At 36.3% G+C, this 20,510-nt stretch overlaps 1 protein-coding gene across 10 annotated transcripts in view; it reads left to right on the top strand.

Moving 5' to 3' along the window:
• DNTT (DNA nucleotidylexotransferase) overlaps positions 1–20,510 on the top strand; it is a 154,107-nt gene that overhangs the window by 55,476 nt on the left and 78,121 nt on the right. Inside the window, exons 5-8 of one of the 10 annotated variants that reach the window (XM_086898965.1) lie at positions 2,445–2,546; positions 16,797–16,876; positions 19,918–20,046; positions 20,133–20,307. In XM_086898965.1, coding sequence (XP_086755091.1) covers positions 16,803–16,876; positions 19,918–20,046; positions 20,133–20,307 — 378 coding nt within the window. In that variant the 5' untranslated portion in view covers positions 2,445–2,546; positions 16,797–16,802. Of the gene's footprint in view, positions 1–721; positions 806–2,444; positions 2,547–16,561; positions 16,877–18,815; positions 20,047–20,132; positions 20,308–20,510 lie in introns of those variants that run through there. The other 9 variants (XM_086898970.1, XM_086898964.1, XM_086898968.1 and 6 more) reach the window with 9 other exon arrangements.

Here is a 20,510-nt window from a genome sequence, read left to right as displayed (position 1 = left end):
AATCAGATGATGCAGTGATGACTTTCATCCTCTGGAACGTACACGTTCTGCATAACATCCCATGTCTCATTTGTCAACTCTTTTCCACTGTCCAGAGCATGATCTATTATTTCTCTTTGCAATTTTGCATCTCTCCATTGCTGGCAGATTTCAGCAGACAATTGAATTCCCTGGCAATTCTCTCCTCTAGGTCGGCTGTGCCCCAGTTCATAATGGCTGTGCTGTACTTGTGGTTGGCACATATGAGTGAAAAGCTATGGGAACATACACTGGCCCTGATACACCTGTATCAGCAAAATCAGTTGGAATGACCCATAGCTTGTAATAGATTAAAAGTTATTTAATGTCCTAGTAAAATAGCTTTTAACTGTATTCATCTTCACTCTTTCCTGTTGACTAGGGTGGCTGACCTTTAGTTGGAATTTCAGCTGCAGAAATAATTTTATTGTTTAGAGTTAGCATTCTGTCACAGCATGTGCTGCAGGCACTCTGATCCGGTGTCCCTGTTGTATCACTGACATGATGCCATCAGTGTTGCTTCACTGGCCAGTCCAGCTTTTGGATTCCTACTGACAGTTTGCAGGGTGCTACATCAGCTTCAGGTGTGTCTTTGTCTCCAGTGTTAAAGTAAGCTCAATAACATGTAAGGGACAATAACTATCAAGAAATTTTCAGGTTGCCTCCCAGTCAGTGACTCATTAAATAATTTCTTTTTTTACAGGGGATCTTACCTCTTTTCCCCCATAATTTTATCTATCAAGACGTCATAAATAATTGCAGATCCAAAAGGGAAGCTTGAATTGAGGTATTGAAAGATTTAAGTGTCTTAAGAACTGAGGTTCTACTCTGGATGGACTGAACTCAGGAACTTCATGATACTACAAATAATTATTTTCATCTGCCCTTTTGTTCTCCTAACAGATGAATTGCACTCAGCTCTCTTAACTCTTGCTGTTTCTCACAGTGTGCAAACCCCCGCAAGTCAACACTTCTGTAAGAGCAGAACAGCAGGAGAGAAAGGCCAGAAAGAATGCAATAATTTTTTTTGTGAGGGTTTTCTTAGATCAGTCTCCTTCAGATTTTTTATCTGTATCTCAGGAGACCTGAGAGCCCAGATATTTGCTTGTCACACTAAACAGGCTGAAATGTCTCACCTGCACAAGTGTGGTTAAGGGTCTCTAGGAAGGTGAGGAACATCCTAGGAGGGATATGGTGGCCAACTTTGGCTGTCTCTGAAAGACTGGCTTTCACCCTGCTACTGACACAAGCTGGACTGAAAAAAGACCAGACCCCTCTGTTTGATGTGAGCCAATATATTAATTCATAAGGATTGCCTTCCTGCCTCCTGTTTTTTTCCCCCTGAGTTTCTGTCAATTTTTCTGCTTCCAGATTACAAACTGCCAGTGGGAGTGGGGTGTCTCCCCTTCTTGAAAGATTAGGAACACCTCAAAAACAAGGTTGTTGTGGAAAAGCAGCTTTCTGTGTCTGTTCACCCTGTCTGAAAGACAGAGCTTTCATATTTATGGTGTTTAATTCTCTAATGAAAACATTCCTTAACTGTGCAGCCTATAACTAGAAAATACATTTACAATTAGTTCCCACTATGAACTCCAGCTTTAAATCCTCAAGAGTTTTCTGTGCTACTGCATATAGAAGAATCCTAAACCAGCTTCCTTTTGAAAGAGGATTCTGTTCAAATATGATCAGTCTCAGAAAGAGCAAAGTTGAAATTTAGCATTTCATATAAAATTTCTGTGCTATTTGATATCTTCAGAATAGTAGAATTTAGGAGAATTATTGAATAACCTTGCCTGTTTCGGAAGGTATCACGTCCTTTAAGACTTAGTTGTAAAATTTTTGCCTAATAGAGGAACTTCAATTTTTGGATTCAACATTATTTGGAAACTTGAAAAGCAAAATAAAGTGAACTTCTTGAATAGAGATGACAACACCCTTTTTGTTCACATAGGAGATTAAAACAGTACTGGGAATTATTTGTCAAATGTTATATGGAGTTTCAGTATTTACGCTTAATTTTTTGTGAGGGGATTTTAGTAGGATTTTTGCTAAGTTCCCCAGTTGTTTTTATTATTTGTATTGTTTGCACACTTTGAGTGTTCTGATAAATGTTCTAAATAACTTATTTTTTTTTATATTAACTCCCTAACTCATAAACAGAATATGCTGCAGAAAATTGTTAATCTGGTTATTGTGTTTAGATATCTAAATTGCAAATCCATTGCAGATGAGCCCATTCATTTTTATAACGGAATAGGCAAAGATAAAAGCACTTTCAGAAAGGTTGCCTTTTAGTGAACTGTTTTATTGGGATGACCCCAGGAGCATTCATTTAAAGTTCAGGGGAGAAGAACTTGAATCAAATGAAGTGCTGTTTATTTCCAGAGAGGATCTTAATCCTTAATGTGCTTTTCTTAATGTTACAGGATCTTCTGGGGGAATTTGTTGTTCTTTGAAGTTGCCAGCTGAATTCTGAAAACTTTGCAAGAGAACAGAGCCCTTTGCTGGACTGACACAGCACAAAGGAGGTGAAATTATATTAGTGTTAATGAATGTTTTTCAGCACATTTTGAGAAGATGAATTGGTGTTAAAAAGAAGTGAGGAGGCTCAATGGTAACTATTCATTTTACTGCTTGAGTAACAGTAATTTCAGATTAAAAATATCAACACTTTCTCCTCCTCAATCATGATGAGGACACAGTAGAACAGGGAATGTGTACTAACACAAACTGCACTGAAGAATAAGCTATTACAGTCAGTTATAGAAAGTGACCCAGTGTGTTTTCAGTCAGTAATAGGGTGAAAACAGAAACCAGGAAAGACTTTCTGAACGGTGAAAGGCATTTTGAATAGATTTTAATCTAGGGCAGCTGATCTTATATAAGGTTTAACTAGTAAAGCTTACTTCTAAAAGATTAGCACAAAAAATCCATTTTGAAGTGGAGTGCTTGATTTGAAGAAACGAGTACTGAACCTGGAGATGAAAGTTATTCTCACCAAATATACACAGAGAGTAGGTGCCAGTGGCCACATACACATGCTGTGCAATTTTTTCCACTTCTTCAGGAAAATGTAGTGAATACCATTTTAATTAGTTTTAATTTCACTGTTCTACATTCGTTTCTTACAGGGTTAACAAATATGATTTCAGATAAGTCACTGCAGTAGCAGATCTCCTAACAAAAATGCTTAGATGTATTTACTGTCCAGGGTAAAATCCAATAAGAACAAAACACTACTCAGAAAATCCTGATTTAATCAGTTCTCTTCCTATATATTTATTCTATATTCTGAGATTTAATAATGATGATCAAAAATGCCTTTCAAAGAAAAACAATGAATAACAATCCTCAGTTGCAAAAATCTGCTCTCACAGATTTACTCAGTGAAATGAAAGAGTTTCTATGGGCTGTAATACTCTAGACCTATCTTAACTCTGTTGCTATATCTACAGTGCATGGAGGAGGTGGTAGCATTTAGTAAAGAGAAATAAATACAAAACACTAGAATGTCATGTTGTAGCAGCCCATAAGGGGGAGTATTCAACTGCATTGAATCCTTAGGGCTCAGGAGCAGAGAAGGAAGATCTAATGCAAAGCAGTTGATCTCCTGTTGACAGTGAAAAGTAATATCCTAAAAGAAGAGTTTGGCAATTCTTTACTCTCAAAATAATTTTCACCCCATGTATGCATAAAATCAAATAACAAATGCCTTACTGACGCAGAACTAGTATAATGAAGATTTCAAAAATGGAGGGGTGGGGTTTTTTTATTGCTTGGAATAGTTTCTTCTTAACTGGATGGTTAATTTATTAAATTTGTAATATTTATACATACAGAATGAATGTTTCATTTTCTTTCCCATATTCATGCAGGTTCTACCTGTAATTTTATCATAGGTAGTTGATGTACTTTCATGTTGATGTTGTTTACAAAAGGACCTTTTATTGTTACGGCTGTAACTGAGATAGGAATCTAGCCCACAGTACACATTCATGCAGGAGACATTTGCAGCTGTCAGGGTTGGCAGCTCATTGGCTTGTTTTGAGATCTGTGGATAAACCCAGTGCAGATTAATGACAAGATACAGGATATTTTTTTTTTTTTTTTGATAACTGACACTTGGTATCAAGGGGGCTTAACATGACAGTTGACTATTAGTTTATCCTGGCAAATTTTGTGTGCAAGACAATAGAGTAAAGCCATGCTTTGGAAAGAAAATGTTGTGCCTTGCCTTTTATTTGGGAATCTCCATATTCTTGTGAAATGCTATTTACACAATTTAAGCAAGTCATAATTATCAAAGTTGGATAGAAGTCTTAATGTTCCTTTATTTGTCAGCAGTGAAAATACAAGGAATTCAGAATTTTGTGCTGTACTAATGTGCAACAGCCTCTCATTGAATCTTCATGAGCAAAATATTGTACTTATTCTAAAATTATTTTCAAATTCATTTTTATAGCGACCAGCATATGAAAGGCAGATAAGTGTTAAGGTTTTACCTTCTTGTTTGTCTGCCAGGGCTGATATTCCCCATGTGAATACATCATCTTGTAAAAGGAAGCTGTGTTATGATATCCCAAGTCCCATGACTTTGATACACTTTCTGGTGAATAGATGTTTGCTGATTATATAACTTCAGGACTTAATGTTTGCTCAGTTTGAAATGAGCTCTTTAGTGAAGATTTTATTTGAAGATGATCTGCAGTCATTGATTGTAAGCCTAATGGATTTTCTCTCCACTTTTGGATTGATTAAACAGTGATTTCTGACTTAGACATTTGGGAGTAAGTAATATTGAACTCAGACATTTCATGTATGCTTTTATGCTTTAGTAAGCCAAATTCAAGAAGTGTGTCAACAGTAATTGGAAACAATACCTTTCTCTCTATCAAACCATTGCTGAAAATGGCCAAAAATACTGAAATTTGTCTTAATGAGCCAGAGATAATAGTTCTGTTTTTTGAAAGGATTACTTTTTCTAGAAGTAAGTCTGTGTTTAGAGGGAACAAGAAATGTGTTCTCAGTCTGGAACAGTAGTTATCACTCCTTTCTCAGATGAACTGTTTGAGCATTTGATGTTCCTTCCCTTCCCCAGCAAAAACAGTGATCACAAGAGCAGGAATTTTAGCTGAGCTGTTCTTATCACAGAATTGTCCTCATGTAGCAATATTATCCCTTTGTGTTGACGTAATTAATCTAAATTGTTCACTGAACAATTCCTTCTCCATTTCAGTTTACTGTTCAAATATTTCTGGATAAAATATGGCTAGATATAACACTGAAATCTGGCTTTAAAAAATGATTAATTTCCATTTTATGGACAGTATAATCTGCTTACAAGTTTCAATTAAATTTATGAGATTAGGTTAGAAGAATTTATGTTTAGAACAAATCACATGAGAAAGAAATGAAACTCCTATGAACAGAACCAAAGTTTATGTGAGGGGTCATAAAGGTCATATGTGCAGTGAGACTGGACTTGTCATGTCTTAAAGACATGTATCATATTCAGTCATTATGCAAAATAGTATGGTATAATGTGCTGTACTGGATGGTATAGCAATAAGCAGTTGGATAGCAAGAAAATGTGCCTCTGGTTAATGTACTCCCTCACTCCCTGAATCCCTCAGGAAAAGTCACTGTCCTGAATCTTTGTTGATATACGACTGCTGTCTCAAATAAAGTCATACCAACTGAATGATAAATGTTTTCAACTTTGAGCATTTGACCTACCCAACACAGACAAAATGTTTTTAACATTCATAGAAGTGAAAAGTGTGTATGTGTGAATGCACCAGTATGCAAGTTAAAAGCACATTTCTTCTGCACCAGTTGTAAAGGGCACCACTCTTCCCTAGATCCTACTGAACACTTGTTTACTTATTTAGGCTTCTGAAAACCTTAGATGTGTCTCTTATTGAAACTCAAGTTTTTCCTTGCCATCTATTCAAGTTTTAGTCGTACTAGCTGAAGCAGAAATAATCCAGAAGCTGACTTTAAACCGGGAATGAAAATGAAATGATTTCTACTCAGTGTAAAAATCACATCACTCATCTTGCTCTTGTCTTCCATGAAGTCTTCAAATAGATTTGTAAATTCATAGGTGTTAAGGTTGCAAATGACTAACAGTCATTATAGAGTGTGACTTTTTGCATAACAGAAATTGGTTGATGTAAAAAACCTACAGATTTTATATCCTCTGACTGTGATTGAACTAAAGAATATACTTCATAAAAATATTCAGTTTTGATAAAGAGTTTCCAGTGTTTGAAAATTTGCCACCAATGCATCTGCACAGAAATTGATGAAGGTGAATGGATCACATTTACCATGTATTTCTGGTACATGGATATATCAAGGTGGCTGCATATTGTGTCATATGAGTCTAAATATATCTAAGTGTGAGTATATCTCATTAGGGCTTGTCCTGATGTGTCAAAATATGACTATTAAAAACCAAGATCATAGTTAAAGGAATGCCTGCAACTTACTTAAACTAGAGCATATATTTTAAAAACCCAAATCATAGTCAACCCCCACCCCAAACACTGTTCAGTGCTGTTACCAAAATCTGACAAAAGCCAGAGATCCAACACATAAGATATTAAACTGATTTCTCTGGGATTCATTTTGTTTATGCTTGTACAGGACTCAGTGTTTACAGGACTTAGATAAACCAGTAAATGTCACCAGCAGAATAAGGTGACTTTTTTTTTTCCTTTTTACTTCTCATTAAAAAAATGATATTTTAAAATAAAAATAGCCCTAAATTTAAAAATAAAATAAGAAATTAGGACAATAAATATTTTGAAATTGCTTTATGTTGCCTGGCTTCACATCAAGTGAAACACATTTTTCAGCCTAAGCTGAATCTGGGTTATTTTTGGATAATTGATACAAGGAGTTTCATTTTTGGTTGAATGAACACTTTCAATCATGGAGAAACATTTTGGTTTCATTTTATGGTCAGTGTCCTGCTTTTCCTGATCAGAAAAGTATTTATTTCAGCAATTGTTCAGAAAATCAATCAAACCCACTTTCTTTACCTGCTCTCACTCCTACTCCATGTGCTTTTCTGCATTCAGTATAAAGTGCTTGCCCATGTGAATTCACTAATTTGCCCAAGAACTATACTTAATTAGGGGCCTTGTATGATCACTTTACAGGATGAAGAGAAGAGAGAAGATGAAACAGAAGAGAGGTGCAAAAGCTTGGCTTAGAGTTCTGCAGAAGGAATTTATTTCTTGTATGACCACAAAACCAAGCCAGGTGGTTTCTTCTGAATCAGGTCTGACTCCAGTCTGTTGGGCACTGTCAGCCCAAGCACAGCTGTTGCCTCCCCACACCTAAAACCCTCATTTGAGCAGGAAGGTTTCTTTACTTGCACAGGAATTAATTGATCATAAACCCATTGGGTAATGTGAATATAGAATCCCAGCAATCCTGATGCCTGCTACCCTAACATTGTCCATTATGCCTGAAATTGCTGGCCCTGTACTACTTTTGGGCCACGGGATCCTATTGAATTCAATGCTTAGCAGTAAAACTCGGACCTCTAAAGATTTATCTTGTTCATTAATGTTCAAAAATTATTCCTTTTAGCTGAAATCCAAGCACAGTCTTCAGACCCTTGCTCACATCTGTCCTCAATCAATTTTCTCATTTCTAGGCTTTGTCTAAAAGGCAGAAAAATGAGCTTTGTTTCCTTTGAACATAATGATTATCCTAACCTAATTGTTAATATGGATATCTTGTGTCACACAGCTGAAAAAGATTGAAAAGCAGTGATCTGAATGGAAGTGGATGAGTTTGGAGCTTCTAGTCACTTATGAAAATAAAAAGCCTGAAGAGTGCCAAGTACACTTCTTAAGCTTACATATGTGCCTGTTTTGAAATGTGAGGGAGGGGAATAGTATTGACTACTTTTCAGGCATATTCAACACAAATTAGGGAGCCAAGTGATATATAACTGTTCATGTGTGTCTGGTTTATTTGTAGTACTGAAACAACTGTAACAAGGTTGAGTGTTTTTAATGTATCCACTTAAATAGTTGTCAATTAAGTGTGGCTTCTCGGGATATACAGCAACAGGAGAGACCTTCAGTCATTGCTGTAAGGCAAAAATAGTCTCAGACATGACAAGAAAAGAACCTGAGTGATCATAGTTTTGATGTATTGTTAAAATCTTTCTTGCTTGCTCTGGAGATAATTGAGGAGGCTCTACAACCGTTCTTAAAAGTAATTAATGAAGTGACTGGCTCTACTATATATGAGATGCCTTCTCAGCTGGATCTTCTAACCTCAGTTTGCTCAGGCTTTGCAAGGACAAGGCTTTTCAAATTTTCTTGGATGGTTTACGGAGTCAGGTCAAGCAGTCGACTTCTTTTGGCTCAGACATTTTGGAGAGAGACTGAGTTGTCAGTTTTGATGTCAAATGTACAGTACTGAGTGACAAGGTAGTAACAAATTCTAAGTCCAACTGCTATGTACTGTGTATTTAGTGGTTTTATTTTACTAGTTTACTTTTCCATTATTTTCCTAATTATTTTACTCAATGAATGTGCTATATTCTTGTGCCAAGCTGTGTAACATAGCTTTGAAAGCATTATGAATGCAAATACATAAAGTAGAACTGGTCTGAAGAAGTATTGTCAATTGTTACTTCTTTCCTGCTTAGTCTTTTGAAAGAGTTTTCCATAATTTCTGCCCCTCACCTGTACCCTTTTGTGTTGCACTGCTGCTGGTTTACGCTGGTATTTGTGCTGTAAGCTGCTTGTGGGTAGTGCAGCTGTGGAGGTGACATGAGGTGATCCTGTTGTGGTTTGCTGTGAAGCAGAGGGAGCACGTGTGATGGCTTCCTATCATGCCACAAAGGCTGCTGGGTTTGTGTTTTGTTGTCTCACGATTTTGACCAGTGAACAGTGATGACAATATGTCTAAATGATTGCTGAAAGTGAAGAATATTACTTCCTCCAATATCTTCTCCCTCAAATGTGAGTTTATTCCCTCAGAAACATCCACTCTTACAGTCTTATTTAGGTAGTTTCTTTGACCTCTCTTTGCCATTATTCATCAAGAAATATTTATGTTTGGTTCCTTTCACCACACTGTTTACAACCAGAACAGTAACGGCCCTTGAAAAGTTGATCTGAGCCCTTTTTTTTCCAACCATCTAAGCTGAGCATAATTGCCCACAATTGTGTGCCCTCTCTGTCCCCTGTCACGTGTGTGTCCCCATGCCACCCTCCCTCCTTGCTTCTAACACTTGTACAATGTGTAGGAAAGGATAAAGAAGACATTTTAACTCACATAACATGTATACAAGTGAAACAAGGAGCCAGGAGGCCATTGAGTCTGTATAAAAGGAAAGATATACTGTACATATAATTACTTGTGACAAAGAATTTTCAGGATTTACTGAAGTATGAAAATATACATGGATTTTTCCCTCTGCAGGTTGTGCAATATGGCACATTTTGTACTGTATTAGATGCCAAGATAATGGAATGATCAGATTTTCTGTAGATACAAACCCATACTGTTAGGAAAATATAATTTTATCAATGTTTACTGCATGGTTCTGTAGTTATGATATGTGCACACACACATCCCCCCAACCCCCCTTAAAATTCTTTAATTTGACTTGTGTATACAGTTTCTAGATCATGTCCCATTTTATTTACATGAAATTTCATTTCTCAGAAGAGACATCTTGGATTTTTTTTCCCATACATTTAAAAACCTTAACTACATCTTATTATTTTAGTAGTTTAGTAGTATTGAGTATCTTCCTCCACAGACTTCTGGACATGATTTTGATATCCATTCACTCACAGCTGTCAAAGCTGTAGTCTGTGTACATTGTTATGTCTTCCTTGTTCTTTGAAGGATATTGTACAGTAGCTGTGCATGTTATGTTGAGGTATTCAGGTGCTCTCTTTGATGAGTCTGTAGAGCACAGACTGTTGGGTAAGGCCATAAGAGAGAAAAAAACCTATTTTCCTCAGTGCCTCACGTAAGTAACTAGATGGTTTGGCCTAAATATATACAGGACATTATCTCCAAATTATCTTATTTTACTCAATTGCTTTGGACAGTGAGAGCTTGGGTGGTAGGCTGGTGTGACTTCTCTGGTGTTTGACTCAAGCTTGCAGAAGTGCAGCCCAGAGTATCAGGAAATGAGCTGTTTTTTGAAAACATGTATGTACTTGCCAAAATATTATTTCTTGGCTATATGATAATTTTGGGATCTACTGGTACCTGCTGCCCATAACCACAGCACAGTCTCAGGATTTAGGCCTTTCTCTCCTCTAACTTGTCCTGCTTTTACATCTTAGTAAAATAATACAGTTGCACAGACAAATTTAGCCCCTGTTTTGTTTTTCATGTTTGTATGGCTGACATTTTGAATTCTAGTGCATTGTAAACTTCATAATGATCTGCCAACAGCAAAAGAAAGCTAAGATACTGATTTGTGTCCTTAATAACATCACAAAGTGCAAAGTGACTAAAAATAGCATGAATTTTTTGAGTAAATTTTTGAGTAAATTGTAACAGAGCAGCATTTTCAAATATGTTTACCAGCTTTATATCCTTCCTGATGCCATGCTTCATAAGACACAATAATAATTAGTTTAGCACAGGAGCAGAAAAACAGAAGGATATAGGAAACCTTATGGGAGGAAAGACATTGAAGTGTTCTGGTGAAATTCTTTATTATGGTGTGTTATTTTGATTTGTCACTTAAATATTGAATTACCAGCTTGATTAATAGTTATGTGACAGTATGTTGAGTCTGACTTTTTATCTAGAAGAAAATTAATTTCCATTTCTTAAAACTGATCATCTCTGCAGCAGAAAACACAGGAAAGAGGAGTAAAGCTCATAATGTAGCTACCTCAGTTAGTTGCAATTGTACAATGTGTCTTTGAAAAGTATAAAAATGTGTCAAAGCTTGTGGTGGAATTTTTTAATAAACAGGTGTGCATGTTATAAAATAATGGCATGATACTTCTACCTATCATTTAAAGAGTCAGAAAGATGATTCAGGGCTGACTTTTCAAACACATTCTGCAGATATTGCTTTTTTTTGTTTAAGTGAACACATGCTCACTACTAAGTAAACATGCAGTGCTACACTGGGGCACAGTTTCTAGGGGCTATTGCAACTTTGCAACATAGTAATATTGAGTTTTCTGCAAGATGAAACAAACTTTGAGATAGCCTGGAAAAGAATTGCTCATAGCTTGGAGAAATAATTTTTTATGGAGTTGGATATAAATTAACCTTCACTGTAGTTAAAGGTAGAGCCATCAAATCCATACTGCAAAATAAAAACCATGTAAGTATTTTGTGATACTCCAGGCAGCTGCCAAATTAATAAGTGAAGTCAGTAAGAAATGGAAAGTATGCTTTTTGTGGAAATTGTATCAAGAGCTGTTTTGTGTTAAAAAAATCCTGCTGCCTGATGCTAAAATTTTCTGCTATGAATTAATTATCCAGCTAGGTTACTTCTGCTGTAATTAGTTCTGCATTAGTGGAACGCTGCACCTCAATAAATTAAAAAGGCGAGAATTCTGCTCCATTCCACTCTGCTTTTCAGCTTCCTTCAGTTCAAATTTCTAGGGTAAATAAAAAGGCTTCTAATTGATTTTTCCTTCACCTGCAAAATTCACAACACATCACTTGGATGAACATCTGTTTTGTTTTCTCTCTGTAGATAACACAAAGATGTGTCTAACACTCATCAGCAGTTCCTTCGGCTTCTCTGGTGCTGGCTCTGACTTCTCCCTGCAGCTTGTTTCAGTGGAGTGTGCAGAAAGAGCTCTGTCAGGACTCACTGTGCTGTTAAGTGTTACCTGTTGCTTTTGCTCAATAGCCAAAAACTGAGATAAATTTTATCTTGGTTTGACTTGCATAAGCTCTTAAGAAGGGGCAATTTTGAATAATATTATTCATGTTTTTCTTCCCTTTGCAACAACATTATCTATGGTACTTACTCATACTTCTCTTATATTAATTGGTCAGATTAGCTCCTCACATTGATGGTGTGGGAACTTGCCTGTACTACTCAGAACTGAATGTATAGCTGAAAGATTTCTGTGAATCATGGGAATAGCCTTTTCGCAGTTTTCATTGTTTTGGCATAGGTACATCTATCTTTATTGAACGTGTCATGCTTTACCTGTAAATGTAGAAGGCATAAATCTCACACATGCTGCTGTTTGTATGTTCTGTAATGTAAGTAGGTCTGGAAACGCCGCAGTGTCACTGCAAGGTGCCTCAGTTCTACCACCTAGTAACTATTGTAACACCTAATTAAAAGAAGATAGATGAACAATTTAGATGTTTTATTTGCAGTGTCCTACTAGAGGAGCAGAAGAGGACATAGATATTTTTTGTAGATAAAGAATGATAAGAATTGCTATTATAACAGCACTATAATTTTTTTATAATTTAACAATGTTTGTTTCTAGTATTATATGGTTATATAAGAAGTTTCAGAAATGTCCACAGAAATGTTATTGAGTCATTGTTGAAATAAATAACATTTACAGCTGCCTAAATTTAGACTGTGCAACCCCATTTGTGTAGCTCCTCATCTCTGGAAGGTTGCTTGATATTTCTTAGTTAATGGAAATGTCTTTAATACTAGCAGTGAGATAAATGGGACCAGCTAAATAAATGCTGCTCAAAATCCAGGCAGATTTACCTTTGTAAACCATGCTTGGAAGAGATGCATAACTGTCAGAGGAACTGCCTGGCCATGTACATTGATGGGATTATGCAGATATGTCTCTGCTTGTTGCTAAAGGTTCACATGGCTCTCGTGAGACTAAAGCATAAAGAAAACCATTGATGTACCAGCACAAAAATCAAATAGTCCAATAACAATCACAACAAGGAGAAGCAACTACCATACACAGAGTAACTAAAGAGAACAATTGTAAACCTTGTTATTGAACAGAGAGACTGAAGGATGAGTGAAAATAATAGTTTCCAGGGAATATAGGCATATTGATGTGAGTAGGATCCTGCTAGGATTTGTCACCAATTACTTTTTCCCTAAGCTGTAAGGGAGAACCCTATCGCTCTATTTAATTATTCAGAGCTATGTTAATGCTCTTCCCTAGTTTTTTCAGAAGTGGCTCAGAAAAAAACCTGACCTTTCTAGAATACCTCTGTATGCAATAAATTAAACAAGCTGTTAGCTCTTGGTATGATTTAAAAGATGTTGCCAAATAAATTATTTTTATTCAGATTTTAATTTTTATTAAGTAGCAAACCCCCCCCCCCAAAAAAAACCAACCAAAAAACCCCAGCTCTTTTGACCATATATGTCAGAAATATTGTACATTTGATGAAAATAGCTACAAAATTTTGTGTCCTAAGTATACTTTATATGCCAAATAGCATCACACAGCCAAGCAAGCACATTAAAAGCATATCACAATTTAATAAGTTTTTTGAAATGCTTGGTCATATGGCTTCTTATGGAGTTTATCATCTTTGATGGGAATAATTCAAACACCTATACCTCGGAACTGCCCCCCAAAAATATTCTAGTGGTTCAAGGAATAAAATTACCACAAAATCAATTAGGCTGGAAAATACCTCTGACATTGAGTCCCACCTTTGATTGAACAACACCTTGTCAACCAGACATGACACCAAGTGCCACATCCAGTCTTCCTTAAACACCTCCAGGGATGGTGACTCCACCCGTGCCCTCATTCCTATGCCTAATGACCCTTTCTGTGAAGAAAGTGCTCCTAATGTCTAGCCTGAATCTCCCAGCTTGAGACTATAAAAAGGGATGTGGGAGAATTAATTTTTAAACCAGGAAAAACACCTGCTGTATGATTTTTAGGCACTGAGGGATTGGTAGAACAGGTATAGATGATAAAGGAAATGCTTAGCAGCCAAGATAGCCAGAATTCAAACAGAAGAACAGTAACAGAAATATCTAGACAAAACACAAATGTGAGAGGCATTAAAAATTTTCCATGAATTGGTTCATTGGAAAATACTGAATTACTGAAGAAAAGCTACTAAATGAAAAAGATAAGGAAAATTAACCATTGTGAAACAATACTGCATGAGATGCTGTTAAGCCTGTGTGAAATAAGAAAGCATCCAATCACTTCTCTGAATTTTATTGTTGTTGTTTGAGAGATGCTTTCTCTGAAGGTTAGCAGAGTGTAGCTATGTATTAAAAGGAAATTTCACAATTCACCTCATGAAAGCTACATGAATGGACAAGTACTATTTTATAAAATATTTACAATGCAGCTCACATGACAGCAGGGCACAGAAAGACTGACAACAATCAGGAACGTGCAGTGAAATGCAGAGGAGCTGTACTTTGCAGCACTTTCCCTCTCAAAGAACCTCCCTTTGAAGTTGATCAGTACTCTGCACCTCAGAGGAGTTTGGGATGCTGTTGTTGGCACCCACATCACAAGTGATGAAAAATGTTTACTTAAATGGCCATCAGTATTTGTGTCGCATTCTTAATCTTTGCCTTTGATAGTCTGCAAAAGTGATCCATAGCAAGAACATAAAAGTTTGTTCAGATTTCCCTCAAGGAATGTGCAACACTCTGAACTCCATGAGACTGTAATGAGATAGAAAATTTCTGCAGGTTTCTGTGGTTCTAGGCCACGAATCACATGTGGTATCATGACTCAGATAACAGTATACTTTTCCTTTGTCATAAGTAAAAGACGTTCTTTTTCTCAGTTGTATTTTCTTTCTATCTAATGCATGTTCTACTTCCTGTGGTACTGTCAAAAATATTATGATATAATATCATAGGAGAGTAAGTAATTCACTCATCTGGGATATGGAAATCCTGTTAATTTTAGAAGGTATATTTAATAAAATTGCATCATTGGCAGAGACTTTTTCATGTTATACTGTGTTTATTAGAGAAAATCTCTTTGCATTAGGTTCAAAGCCAGAAATTGATTTCCAAAGGAGCTGAGTGCCTAGGTTGCTTAGATATGTTGAAAATCCCACTAGGTCTCTGCAGCTTTTTGGCACCTAAATACCCTCAAAAATCTGGCTTAAGAGTTATAACAGTAACACAAAGGAATAATAACTTGTTATTCATGCCAGAAGGATTTTACTGGCACTGAGCATAATGATGTTACACTGGGGAAAATTATATTTACATGTTTTAGAGCACTGAATTAATTATAACATAAAATAAAACTTTGTTTAACATATGTAAAGAATCTGTTCTCCAATACATTATTCCTTGTAGGGATTGAGATAAAGTGTTCTACCAAGCCTAGGAAAGCTGTAAACAGGGAAGTGACCAGTGTCCAATGGTTGATTAGTAGTCTGAAAAAAAGACATGGAACAACCAAAACAGATTGCTCAGCCTTAATGCTAGATCCATGCCTATTATTTTTTTTTGCTTCCTTGCTGCTATTCTTTTGCTTAAACCTCTTAAAGTCAGCTTGTCCATTTTCCAGTTCCTATGAAAATATCTCATATAATTTCAAAATAACCTTGAAATGATTTATTTTGACAATTTTAATGTTATAAATCCAAAAGAGGAATAGATATTTTGGCTTCTGGGTCATCCCTAGGCAAGGGAAGAAATGAATCCAGTCTAATCTATATACTGCATGATGTATATATTTTTTCATGGCCTCAGGAAGACCCCAGAGCTGAAAGTTCTGCATTAATTTTTAATGGTTAGTTTCTATTCTGATGAAAAATATTTCTTTATATCTGCAATAATACAGTTGAAGCAGCAAGAGCTATAGGGCTCAGAAAATGTCAGCAATACTTTTACAGTTTAATTTTAAACTCAGGGCCATAATTGCAGGAAACAGGTTTTGACTCATTTTCCTGAAACACAGCTTGTATATTTTATCTCTGATAAAATAACTGAAAATATAATTGATAGATTTGATTTAGGAATTTTTCCACCTTGCTTCACCTCCTGAACATGAGCAATGAGAATTGTAACATTTCTGATGTGTTGTGAAGGACTGGTAAATTCCAAATTCTCTGCTATGTCAAGAAAAAAATAAATCCAGCTTGACATGGGGATAGGGATATTTACCAGAGAAGTGGATTTGTGCTGAAGTAGATGCAGATGCTGTAAACCTGGATCTTTGTGCTCACCTTGCTCTAATGGTAATTCAGGGAGATCCAGAACTGGATCCAACATGACACTGGCAGAAACTTTGGTGTAGTTCTGCAATGAGCAGTACCCCTCCTCTAGATGAGGAATGTAAGTGGCCTCTATAATTTCCTCTGTAGCTGTCTGGAGGTCTTAAAACCAAAACGGTGTGCTTGAAACCGAAAAGGTGGAACTGAGCCATTCAATCAGCTGAAGACCTGGTTGAAATTTTGAGGTGATTTGGCTGATCAATATTATTTGGATAGTCTTTGTAGGCAGTGGCTGTTTTAAGGAATGAAGGCATTTTTGCACCTGTCTGGAGTATTTCTGTTGAAGCAGTCCCAGCTGGTAGAGAGCGAGTGATATTTCTGCTTGTGTAGCACCTGCTTTTGATTTCAGAGGGGAAACAGGAACATTACTTCAATGGGTGGTGACCTTAAATACAGCTGTTGCCTGGCAGAAAGCATGTTACCTCTATTTTACCCAAGTGAAGGCACTTCTACCTTGCAACATGGATAGGTTCAAGACTCCAGCTGTAACCCCCCAGAGGAAGAGACAGAAAGGGTTGCATTCCCCAAAACTTTCTGGTAGTTATGAAATAAAGTTCAGTAACTTGGTCATTTTTATTATGCAGAGGAAGATGGGGATGACCAGAAGGATGTTTTTGATGGAACTGGGAAGAAGAAAAGGTTTCAGAGTAGAAAGTGAGCTAAGGTAGGAAAATGTTTATGCGTTTTGAAATAACATTTGGTAATGCTGTTTGAAGCATTCTAATTAAATAAATATAGCCATAGAAGTGACTGTGATTGAAGCTTTTGCCCATGTTTTTGGTGGGTATAGTTGGCTCTTTCCATTATACATGTGTTCCAGGAGTTCAGCGGGTGTTCCTAGTGTGTGGTTTATTTCTATTGTCTTCTAGACAGAGAGCAGGGAAAGCACAAAACTTAGCAAAATTTCTGATTTTTCACTTTTAAAATATGCATTTCTAATTTATCTTTAATCTGTCAATTTTTGTATGTCTGCATATAAATCATGTCTTTAGCTCATCTGAATCAGTCATTGCTTATTTCTCCTTTGAAGTCAGGTTAAGATTAATCTAAATTTTATGGCCAATTTTGAAAATCAAAATGAAGTTAAATATACAGAATGGAAACTGTGATGGGTTGAGGGGGGTATTTGTCTACATCATCTCTGGTATTACAGTATTTAACTTTTTTATCCTGATGTAAGTCTCAAAGTTATGACTTATACGTGATATAATTTTTTTTGGAGAAAAATCTTAGGAGTAAAATACCACAGATGTGGCATTTGAGAGTGAAAACATACTCTAAATTCAGTTTTGTCTGGTCTCAGTAAACCCCCATTCTGAGGGAAGCCTTCCTCCCAAAAGTGCTTTACATGAACGCTGGTTATATCATTATGCAGTTTTCCAAAAGCTGCCTCATTATATAGGTTCTCTGAAAAGCTGGAGGAAAGCCAAGTATTGATCATTTCTCTGGGTCTGTACAAAGAGAGTATACAACTGCGTCCTGCCTATAAAAGCTCATTTCTACAGACTTTTTTTCAATCTCATCAACTTTGAAAGTCTGAGGAAGAAGGGAGGGTGAAATAATTTGTAAAGCAAGATTCAAGCAGGTATTGAACAGAAGTAGGCAATTAGCATCTGATACAAAACTAATTGAATTCTTGGGGAAAAAAAGAAATGCAGCATGCTGTTCTGGATCCTACATTAATAATCTGTAGAGGATGTGTAAATGCTTTGTCTGGGCTGCTGTGACACACAGGTATTTATTGCCAGTATTTCAGACATTCTGTAAGTTGTGTGAGGCAGGTGTTATGTTTAATTTCAGCTTGGCTGCTACTGGATAAAACAAAACTATTTAGCTGTTGATTTTTACTTTTGAAAATGCCAGAGGAAATACTAAATCTGTTATGTTCTGTGCCAAGAAAACAGCACAGCTGTACAGGTATGAAAGGAAACTGGAGCACAGCAGCTAAACTGCTGCTGTGAGCATAGTTATGGCAAAGTTCCCAGCTCTGCAGCTTGGTACAAATACATAACATATGAATATTTTATATGAAGTGAAATAAACCACAGGAAGCAGAAGTTCTATGTCTCTAACTGTTTTGTTTTTTTTAACTCAAGTATAAAGATGTGACAGTTTAATTAAATAGGACCTAGCAGGGTTAAGTAATAAAAAACCCAACAGTATTTCCTGGAGATTCACTTAATCTGTGTTTGTAATTTTTTAGAAGAAAAAAATTGGGATTTATTGTTTTTCTATGGACTCTGCTCTACAAGTTCCACTATATGGAGAGAAAGAAGTTGTACTATAACATAACACGCATTTCTGGAGCACAGTCCTTTATAGTTCCAAAATACAGTATGTTTGTTGCATTGGAGAGTTATTTGATAGCAGTTTTCTATGAAGTGATTCCAGGATTTGTCATTGTGATTTCATGACAATGAAATTGGAGATTACTCACTTGAATAAGGACCTCAGAGACAGGACAGGCCAAGGGACTTTCTTGGTTTTCTGAAAGGTGATTTGCTTTGGAAGGTTGTGCAGCCTGCCTTTAACAGTACACATCGTGTTTTGAAGTCCATGCTAACCAGCAATCTCCACCACTGGTGTCCTCTCTGCTTTGACAGGCTGATGGCTCAACTTCTCCAGCTGTTACAGGGGGTTGCAGAGCAATCTGTCAGGTCTATTGGAAATTTCCTGTATGTGCAGAAGGCTGTCACCATCGTGGGCTGGCAGAAAGTCACAGAGACTTTCAAATGGATGTGACTGCCATCACAACAATTTATGTTCCAGCTCTAGCTTTCCTTCTGTAAAAATAGTGTCAAGTAGTGATGCTGTCTGTCTGTGCCTTTCCCACAGGGAGTTTAGGAATCTGTTGCCTGATAGAAATTAATGTTGGAATATATTTTCTAAATTCTTAAGTCCTACAACTTGATGGAAATGAAGAATTTTTTCCTTTTCTCTCATGTTTTTGTTTGAGTGACAGCACTCTCGTTGGATGCATAGGGAGCAGGAACACTCAGAGTTATTCAAAATTTCCTACCAAGTCAGTATTTTCCTAAACTTGTGGACAAACATCAGCAGGCCAGATAGAAACTTACAGATCATCCTAAGTATGCACGTAATCTTTTCTTGAAAAGTAACTTTGTCCCTGTCCATTATTTTTCTGTGATGGGTACAGAATGTGTCCTTTTAATCTTTAAAATGATCATTTGATCTTTTCCAATGTTGTTCAAGTACAATAACCAAAATTTACTGAAATAACATTTGTGCTATTGTATTTTTAGGCAATGTACACCATATAATGTATTGATTAACAATTCAGGGTGTAAATTTTGTATTCACTAAACCATTAGTTTTGTTATATTGGCTTAGCAGCAAGGAAATGGTGTTTAGATGAAGCACATAGTTCACAAGATTTAATTCATGAACATTTGGCAATGCCATATGTAATGAATGGCTTTGTATAAGTACAGATAACTTAAGTATCCAGAAAGATATTAGTAGCTGTAAAGTTTTAAATACTTGTTGTTAACTGGCTTTTTAATGTTGCAAAGCTTTCACTCATTGATGAGGAATATTGGGAAGAGGCTGTCAGGTGTTGTCAAGCAACCTTTTATGGTACTGCATGTGTAAGCTAAATATTTTCAGAATTGCGAAGAATGTGTATTAGGTCAGTGTCTATGGAAGGTAAATGATCCTTCAAGAAAGAAAATGCTGCACTTACAGGAGCTGTCAGACTATGGTCTTTCCTCAAGGCAGAGTCTGTGACCAGAATAAATATATGGTGATACGAAAACTTAAGTGCTTCCCACATCCTAACGTACAATATACACTACAATTTTCAGGAAGTGGATGGTAAGTAAATACAGAAATAACTGCTTTGTATCTGTGTACAGTTGGATTCAGTGAAAAAAGAAAACTTTTTGTGTGCTTCTTGACAGTGACTCTGTCACTCATATTGTGGCTGAGAACAATTCCTACCTGGAGGTGCTGGACTGGCTGAAAGGACAGGCTGTGGGTGACATCTCTAGGTTTGAACTTCTGGACATCTCCTGGTTTACAGCCTGCATGGAAGTGGGAAGACCAGTGGATTCAGAAGTGAAATACCATCTCATGGTAAGACAGATCCTGCAGTGTGAATAGAGTGATAGCCAAAACAAATGGCTGTGATTTTATTTATTTTTTAACCTAAAATGTATATAATTATTATATATATATATAAATGTTATTATATTTGAATTTAATTTTTTTTTCTGTGAAAAAAATTCACACAATTTTAATAGATTAAAAACACTCCCCAAGCATTCTTTATCAGTGCC

Source organism: Cyanistes caeruleus, chromosome 8 (genome assembly GCF_971803275.1).
Source record: "Cyanistes caeruleus chromosome 8, bCyaCae1.hap1.1, whole genome shotgun sequence".
In the NCBI taxonomy this organism is placed as follows: Eukaryota; Metazoa; Chordata; class Aves; order Passeriformes; family Paridae; genus Cyanistes; species Cyanistes caeruleus.
Note: the sequence above shows the minus strand (reverse complement) of the source record. Positions and strands in the feature narration are given on the sequence as shown.